General features: G+C 38.4%; 2 protein-coding genes across 4 annotated transcripts; both read right to left on the reverse strand.

Annotated features, from left to right (window-relative positions):
• Nucleotides 1–2,642: 2,642 nt before the first annotated feature.
• LOC149260295 (auxin-responsive protein IAA8-like) lies at nucleotides 2,643–7,083 on the reverse strand. Of its 3 annotated transcripts, none has more exons than XM_089420179.1 (7): nucleotides 6,784–7,083; nucleotides 6,579–6,646; nucleotides 4,825–5,877; nucleotides 4,322–4,545; nucleotides 4,081–4,222; nucleotides 3,660–3,721; nucleotides 2,643–3,559 (listed from the first exon to the last, which is right to left on the reverse strand). In XM_089420179.1, the coding sequence occupies exons 3-7, from the start codon at nucleotides 5,736–5,738 to the stop codon at nucleotides 3,522–3,524; spliced, it is 1,380 nt and encodes a 459-aa protein (XP_089276305.1). In that variant the 5' UTR covers nucleotides 5,739–5,877; nucleotides 6,579–6,646; nucleotides 6,784–7,083; the 3' UTR covers nucleotides 2,643–3,521. The 3 variants fall into 3 exon arrangements, with proteins under 3 accessions (XP_089276305.1, XP_089276297.1, XP_089276310.1); XM_089420171.1 differs by having other exon boundaries at nucleotides 4,825–5,880; XM_089420184.1 differs by having other exon boundaries at nucleotides 4,825–5,961.
• Nucleotides 7,084–8,408: 1,325 nt separating this feature from the next.
• On the reverse strand, nucleotides 8,409–8,876 carry LOC149260296 (uncharacterized). The gene has a single exon (XM_089457954.1). The coding sequence runs from the start codon at nucleotides 8,874–8,876 to the stop codon at nucleotides 8,409–8,411; it is 468 nt and encodes a 155-aa protein (XP_089314080.1).
• Nucleotides 8,877–9,446: the final 570 nt, after the last annotated feature.

The following is a 9,446-nucleotide window of genomic DNA, read 5'->3' on the forward strand; positions in this document are numbered from 1 at the left end:
ACAATTCAATCGTCTGAGATTTTAGTTTTATTGTTTTAATGACTTGCGAATACTCTTTAAATTATCAGAAAAATACAAAATTACTCAGAGAAAATGAATGGTAAAAAGCTTTGAATTGATTTTTTTTTATCTAGTGTAACTTGTTATTTGAATCAGTCTTTCAGTGTAACTTGTTATTTAAATCAATTTTTCAAGTCAACAAGTGCGGCTTATCATCAAGATAATTTGAATCAATCTTTGAGTTTAACTTGTTATTTGAATCAACCTTTCGAGTCAAAAACCTATTAATCCATAGTAGTTAAAAACCTTCTGGACAAAGATAGTCCAGGATGGTGGCTTTATAGTGGAGTTGAAATTTTGCACAGAGAATGGTCCCCTTCCATGTTCACCACCATCTATTATTATCTTGGAAGGTGGTTGGAACTTGGGATTGAGAAAAGGGAAGTCGCACTGTTCGAATAAACAGTAGGTGGAACATGATTGTAATCAGATCTGATATCCAATGGCAGTGAGGATCAGGGTAGTTGATAAAGAAATTGGCAAAGACCTGATATTTAATGGCAGTGAGGATGAGGAGTAAAATTGATAAAGAAATGGCCAAGACCTGATATTTAATGGCAGTGAGGATGAGGAGTAAAATTGATAAAGAAATGGGCAAGACCTGATATCCAATGGCAGTGAGAAGCGGGGTTGAGTTGATAAAGATATGAGCGAGACCAGACAAGAGATCACAGTGACAGAATAGAAATATCGTGTTGTCCCCCTCACAGTTTCAATTTATTTAATGCACCACATGGGAGACAAGGCATCATTGTTGTTATTTGACAGCGGTGAGTTATTTAGTTATTTATCAAACAAATGGCATTTGGCAGGGATTAACAAATAAATTTACATTAAAAAAAAGATTGCAGAACAAAACTTCTAGGTGGGTTTGGTGGGAATGGGCCAATGATTACAGCTGTTGTGATGCAGCTTGTTGCGGTATACCTTACAGATTCTAGTAGAGAGAGAATCTAATATTTGGTCGTCAGCTCTCCACCACATGGGATACTGTACAAAACAGGATGAACTCATCAGCGAAGCCATGTATTTCCAGCTATATATGAAATCGAGCAAAAATTGTAGGACCATCCCATGATGCAATAACTTGAACGGAATCCTGAGGCCTCCCAATCAAACATAGTCCCTATTAAATGTTTCTAAAACACATCAATAAATATCTATTTCTTTGTTACATGGGCTACATCATCACTTCCCTTGCCCAAGCAGCAGTGAGAACATTTTTACCTCTACTGAGCATGGAGTTACATTTGAGACCTGAAGTTTGTCAGCTGAAAAAAATTACAAACTGAAAGCACCAAACATTTTGGCTGTCTAGCTAGGACAAAAAATAGCAAACAACTGTGAAAGGTTGAAGACATTTTCCCCTTCTGTATTCACATTTTTTTGTCAAGTAATTTTTCTACTCTATGGTACCACTCACACAGTGCCACCTCTACTTGGAAAAAAGATGAGAAATAAACAGAAAAACAAGGCTACAATTATTACTTTTCATTTCTTGACATTTTTCCATGAACAACTCCCCAATTTTACATGCAATCATAGCATTAACGGTGGAAAACAACTAGTCATCTACACAATTTCCAATTCCATCATAGATGCAATTCACAGCAGCAAGAAGGAACAAAGGAAAACAACAGGCTCCATCGCACTTAATTCATCAACTTCCCATTCAATCATACATGCAACCCACACCAACAAGAATGAGCAAGGGAAAGCAACATATTAATTACTCTTTTTCCACTTCATCTAATTCCTTGCCCCTACATCCCATTACATCCCATCACAGACAACTATTACAGCAAACAATAATCAATGTTAGAGAACAACAGAAGACCATCAAAGCAACATTAATCTTGAAAGGATTTACTGACCAAAAGGGAGAGAGGATGCAGTAGAGTTAAAAGCACATAATTCTACTTTATTTTAATCAAAAGAAGCATGGCAAGTGATAACAGTCAATTCATTCCTTAATCATTCAATTCCAAAGATATAGCTAGTAAACTCTCCTAGTTGCAATGCATCAAACAAAAATGTCATCAGCATATAATTGTGAACTTGAATTAAGTGTACAAGGCAAAACAAAGCTAAAAGTTGCAATCCAAACCCATCTATTGATTAACTTTTTCTTTTCAAAAATTCTGCTAAACACACTATAACTTAGTCCAAAAGAGAACAACACAGTCTGAAAGAATCCAAGGTTGCCATCTAACAAAGCACACAACATATAACTAGTTATCTATGGTATTTCCAATAAAGACCCTATCACTGAACTCTGTCAAGCCCTTGCCCATGATTTCTTTGCAATCTAACTAAAGCCCTTGCCCATGATTTCTTTGCAATCTAACTAAAGCAATCTTCATAGAATCATTCCAATGCAAGTGGGCTGTAACACTTAACAAAGCACACAAATGCATGACCAATAATAATCTTTCCCATAAAGATTTAATTGCTCTGATTCCTAGGGCCATCATGCCATGATCCCTACACAAGAAACATTATACTACCAAACAATTTCAATGAACACAATTCACATGTTTGCAATAGAAATTATAGACACAAATAACATCCAAACACCTCTCTTCAGAAAAACCAGCATTGGTTATATAGAAACATTGAAAGCTATACAATAATATATAAAGCCACACTTCAAGCTGCATATTGACATATTGAGTTTTATCAAACTCATAGTTCAGTCAAATAAAACTACCAAAGTCTTTAGAGTTCACCCAGCCTAAACGGCAATGTAGCAACAAGTTCCACAAAACAGGACAGATGCCGTTTGGTGGATGAAAATAGATTCATCCCAAACCATAATACTAAAGTAGCCAATATAAGCACTGCAAAGACATCGAGAGAAAATGTCTCTCTCGTAATCTTAAAAAGGATTTTACACTTCATCCCTCCAGATTTCAAAAGTAAATAGCTCCTGAATTGCTCAACTGGAATTTTGATGATTCTGACCTTCAATAAGTCCATTTCCCTTGCTGAAAGAGCTAGATCTATATGCTCCAGAGATGTTCAGTGATAGATTTCAGTCTACATAATGTCTCATCAAACCATAAGCCTATTTTTGGTCCCAAGCATTTCAACTCCTAATAAAACAACACAACAGACACTGTTCTAATTTTAATTATCTCCCTGTTAATTTCCTTCCAGATATACATGACCTGCTTCTTGACCTGTGCATACCAATGTCACAAAATCCAAGTCCCTCTCCCTTCAGTCCACCAAAGACTTAGTACCAACAATGAATTTCCAAGCCCACTTAAGAAGATGTATGATAAGCTGAGCAACATTGTTGCTGACTGGCTGGGCAAGCCTTGATGCCCAAGATAAATAAGGAAGTCTAAGAACGAAAAAAGAAACATAATCTACTTCATTCGCTGGCTACTCCACGTCCCTCCATCTGGACCTATGTCAACCCCCACAGTGACTTGGGAGCAGGTCATGCTCCACATCTAGTTCCTGTTTTTACATTTCTCCATGGCCCTGGGAGCTGCAAGCCATTAAAGTAAGTCAGCTTGAAGTTTTTAGATCCAGAACTACAAGTTCACTGCACGGATGAAATTGATCAAGAGAAAGATTTGCTCAAATACCTAGGCCAATTGCTTCAGAACCCTTCATGATACGTAACCTCTTGCAAGAGTCGGTGAACATCCTGCAGTGAGTATTCCATATTAGCAATTTGTTTTGTTGAAAACATTGTCTGAGCCACAAAGAAGACGCTGACATTCCAGGAATAGAAAAAATGACAACAATAAGATTAATTACAGAGGACAAAATTAAAATGTGAGAATGGCCTAGACATTCTTTTGACATGGTATATATGATATCTAACGCGAACTTGGACAGAGCTTGGACGGAGCATATATTAAAGTTCTCATTGGTTTCCAAATTATAGCAGGGCAAATGAAGGAACAACTCCTACTTGTGAATTATAATTAATATACATATATTACATAAAAGTACTAATTCGAAGAAACAAAGAACGTAAGAAGTAGAGACTTGCGCACTTACTCCCATGGAACGTCTCCAACAAGCATCCAATCTCCATCCCTGTCCTCATATGTAAGCACATATTCTGAGCCATGCAGGAGATCCATCAATTTGCTCTCACTCAAACCATCCCTGCCTGGTACTCCATGAGATCCACACTGACCTGCGACTCATCAAATAAGCCCTATTTATTCAGATCCAAGATTATCAAAATTCGTAATAAAACAGAAACACAATAAATGCATACAGAGTAGGGACTCACCGATAGTAAAGCAGCTGAACATCTTCTCTAATGCAGACGATAATTCAAGGTAACAGTTGTATAATTTCAAGTCTATCTTCCGCAGATAAGGAGCCCCATCCATGCTGACTTTAACGTACAAAGCACTTGATCCAGACTTTACATCATCCTCATCATTTGATTTTGGAGCAGCCAAACTGTTCTTCCTGAAAGAACGAATTGGTGGCCAACCTACCACCTGAGCCCTGCCAGTTAAAATCACGCCTATTGTTTAGTCACTGAGGTTAATGGAGAGCTTTCAATAAGCAGATGCCAGACCGTCTAACTTATACAGAATATCAGGAAATTTAAGTTGGATCACAAGAAAATTAACTTGGATCATGGTCTTGTAAACATATTCTCATTGGGAACTTCATTCCAAACAGCAGCAGTTATCATATCATTTAAACTAGACCATAGCCTAGCAAAAACAGTTCTCAAAATTATCTTTGTCAAGGATATACACCAACTGATTGAATACTTACTTGGCAGCAGGAGCCATTCCAGGGTTATTTGCAGAAGGCACCTGTTTTTGATTAGTCCCATGCTGTGATTCAGTACGAGACCTCTCCTGCGGCATCTTAGACTGTGCAATATCTTTGACACCAGTTGAAGCAGCTCCATCCTTGATGGATTTTCCATTGAGGTTAGTTCCATTGGAACTCCTAGAAGACATGAAAGAGCTCCCTGAGTGATCCAGGCCCCCTGTATGCCAGGATGTAGGCCCTTGCATCATGGTAGAAGCTCCTGGAGCAGATGCTAGTCCTTGCGGCAAAAACTTTCCTTGTGTGGTTGTCTTGGGCAATTCAACCTCGGATCCAGCCACAATAACTCCTCCAACCTGTGCAGGAAACACCCACTTACCCTCTGCTGAAAATCCATTATTTCTAGAATCCGGGAAACAGTTCCTCGACTCCATAGCTTCTGAAAAGCCTCTCTTTGAACCAGTTACAATATTCTTGGGTGATACAGTCATCATGTTCCTCCCCATTCCAGATGGCTGAATATTATACTTGTCTTGCCCATTCTTCTCTTCTGCCACCCCATCCTTCGTTGAATGTTGTTGTTTTTCAACAGGGAACAGATTCTTCTCTTCCACTTCTGTCCTAATGGTCAGGGGGCTTAACAAATTCAGCTCAGATGAGTCCCTTGCAGGAGAAAGTGAACCAGGAAGGCCCAATCTCAACTCAGTTTCCTTGAGGTTCATATTGTTCTCTTCACCATCACAAGAGACCACAGAACTCTCTATCGACGAGGAAACTTCCGACAGACCGATGTAATCGTGCTCCTTCAGTCCCCCTGGGTTATTCTGACTGCTGTCATCTGCTATAGTTGAAGAACCTGGAGGGGGGAGTTTGCTCAAGCCCTCCTCGATATAAACATTAATATTAGACGACATTACACCTCTCTTCCTTCACGAAATCAGGATACTGCGCACTGTAAACTTCACTGACTGGTTGGCTACATGCATCAGAATGAGAATCTCCAAAGCAATGCCGATATTCAGTAGTCTCCTTCGCCACTGTTATCCTCGAATCCTACTTGGGTTATCACAGAACAACAAACCAAAACATAAAAAAGGGCAACAAAATCAATCCTTCCACACTGCTGCTTACTTTTCCCTGCAAATCATACACAGCCCAAAGGAATGTACGGGACAACGATACAAAGATAAATAACAAAACCAACAACTGCAACAAGCAGGAAGTAGTCCTGGTAAGCAAGAAACTTCAATAAATAAATTTTATAGACCACCAAAAAAGAAGCACACTCATCTCTATCTCTGTCATGAAGGACTTCAAATGCATTAATAACACTAACAATTCATCTGATGGTTTGATGCCTACCATGACTCCATTATTGCAGTCAAACAAAACCAATAATTCCTATAGTAACATTAGCCTTTAACACTAGAATGACACTAATTATTTCAGAATCAAGCTCGATGTTCCCTGTGACAGGAATCCCACAACATGTGCAGTAAGCTTGAACCTTGCTATTAAAAAGCAGTACCAATGACTTCTTCTATGCCAGGTCCAGGTCTCATCAAATAATGGGAGACATAATTCCTAATCAAAAGCATGGACAGCCTAAACCAGACTACTCCCTCCTCACACACACATTGCATGACAGCCATACCCAGTACCCACCCATGATAATTAGGAGCAAACAATGGCAGAATCACAGGCCCCAACAACCATCAAGCACACTAAACCCACATGAAAGCATTGATGCATACCTTGGGAAGGAAAAAGAATTAAAAACAAAAAATCTTCTTTTGTTTGTTCTGATAAGCTTCTTCTTCGCCTGTATCAGACAGAACACTCGATTGATTATCTCCAAAAACTCAGCAATAAACCAACTAACTGGACCAGAAACAATAATCCTCGATACCCAACAAATATATCAAGTAAAAGAATACCAAGCAAGGGGAGGAGTTGGACCTTATGCATAACCACCAACCAACTGTATCAGCAACAATATTATTACTAGGGCCCCTCCATAGCCACCGCTACAGTAAATCCCAAGGACTGTCTTTTTTTTTTCCATCCAAGTTCCTCACCCAATACATCAAAATCCCACATTCATCCGGCACAGCTCGCTCTGCATCGGCTTCGCTGAATGGCATATTTCAAAGCCCCCTCTGCGCTGCAATGATTTTTGCCGTGGGTATCGTAATCCAGCATGCTTGATCCACGCCATCGGTCGGCCACGGGGCTATGGAGTTTCTTACGCGAGGATCGGACGGTGGAGCGAGGATAATGTTGCCGGGTCGTTACGCGATATCACAATTAGTAAATTCTGGAGGGGCTGGGGGACAAGAGGCGACACACCGGTCCATCCAGGGGACATCCGGGCCGCAGTCTGAGTTGGAGTGCCGGAGCCCGACGGCGATGACGAACCGACCGCCGGGCCGCCCGGCGGCCACCCTCCCTGCCGGGAAACCCCATGGCTGGCCCGCATGATCCTTCGCGATCATCGGGCGGATTGTCTGCAGGGAATCCCTATTTCTGCCGGTCATGCCTCCCTCATGTCTCTATAATTTCACCACTCACCCTCCCAATTTCACTCGGCCCTATCTTTTCAATACAAGTATCTTCTCCAAATATTAGTGGTCCAAAGTGATAGGTGATTAAAAATGTCATCCACCCTTGTGACCCTAATTATAAGGTGAGAACAAATTTCCGTTGTGCTAATTAAAAAATTTAACGTTGAATATTTTATTTCAAAGTGAACATAAATATATTTTATGTTTCTATGTTGCATTATTGTGAGTGAGTGAAATTTTAAATTTAGATATTGTGATAAGTAAAAACGAATTATAATCTTTAAAAATTTATTAATACTTGTATAATTTTAAAATTACTACAAAATTATATAATTTGTGAAATTTTAAATTGGGATATTGTGATAAATAAAAATGAATTATAATCATTAAAATTTTATTAAAACTGGTTTAATTTTAAAATTATTATAAAATCATATAATTTTAAATTTTTTAAATTATAGTGAAAATAAGTTTAACGTAAATTTTGAAAGCTTTAATGTGGTTGTGTTTTTTTAGTACGGAAAATAAGCATAATTTATATTCATAATAAAGATATTTACATACGAGGAAATCACTGATAAGCCCTGAAACATATGTATGTAGAAATAAAATCATATAATCCTAAATTTTTTAAATTATAGTGAAAATAAGTTTAATGTAAATTTTGAAAGCTTTAGTGTGGTTGTGTTTTTTTAGTATGGAAAAAAAGCATAATTTATATTCATAATAAAGATATTTACATAAGAGGAAATCACTGATAAGCGCTGAAACATATGTATGTAGAAATATTCGCTGTAAACAGAGCCAACAAAAATTCATGAGTATCAAAATTCTCTTGATGAAGGAGATGTCAGAAGCATGGACAGATAGAGTTTAGCCATATACTCATGTATATATATACTAGACCATACCAAAATAAGCCTTCTCATCAAAAGTAGAAAGTCAAGGAAAGACCAACATACCTTTTATGAAGAGGAAATAGTCTATGAAGCATAGGAAGACAAAAACCAAAAGGAAAAACTAGGTACCCGAAAGGGAGAAATCTTCTATCTGATATGTTGTAGCTTGCATTTGTACCTCCATTTTCCATGAACCAGGCTGTATAGCAAGGCCCTTCTTTGACAGGTCGTCCGCTCGAGAATTCAGTGACCTGTCCACATGATTGATTGAGTAGTCCGGTTTGCTATTCCATAACATTTTAATCATGTTCATCCATCCAGATAACATAGGATTCTTGTTGGATAATTTCCCAGAAGCCTGTTCTATTATGATTTTGGAATCCCCATAAATCTGAAGCATTTGAATATTCAAGAAGGTGTTGAACTGAAGAGGGCCTGCCAATGCGATTGCTTCGGCCTTATTGTTTGAACCATTACCACCATTCCAGTGAATGGAGAAATGTATATCTTCGTTCATTGATATGAAAACACCACATACACATGTACCCCGTTGAGCAGCTCCGTCGAAAAAAGCTCGCAGATAACTCATTGAAATCTTCTTCTGAAGCACTGTAATTTTTTATTTGTTTGTGGACAGCCTCTTAGGGATAGAATTGTACAAAGAAATGATCTGCTCAAAAACAAGCATTTGTTCTTCTCTCCCATCTCGGAATATAGATTTGTTCCTTCGCTTCCAAACTGTCCATAAGAGGAGAAGAGGAATTGATCTGTAAGAAACATTCTGCGAGGTCCACCAACATAAAGCCTCTTGTATAGCTGTGTGATCCACCAAACAAAAACCAAATAAAGCTGCTAAATCCCTCCATAACTGATAAGTATAGCTACATGTGAGGAAAATATGATTGTTGTTTTCTTCCCCTTTTTTGCATAATAGGCATATACTTGGTCCTGACCAGTTCCTTTTTTGTAGATTCTCCCAAGTTAGATTTTTGTTGTGAAATACGAGCTAGGAGAAATATATAATTTTGTTTGGCACCCCTGTTTTCCACAGTGATAAAGGAAAGATGCTCTAATAAGGGTGAGGAATAGCTTTCACCAGAACTAAATAGATATCTTTGACTTTAATATCATCCCACCCCTTAATCCCCCTCCATGTTAG

This window comes from Pinus tabuliformis, chromosome 6 (genome assembly GCF_031772625.1).
Source record: "Pinus tabuliformis cultivar Carrire ecotype Pingquan chromosome 6, CPIR1, whole genome shotgun sequence".
NCBI classification, from domain to species: domain Eukaryota; kingdom Viridiplantae; phylum Streptophyta; class Pinopsida; order Pinales; family Pinaceae; genus Pinus; species Pinus tabuliformis.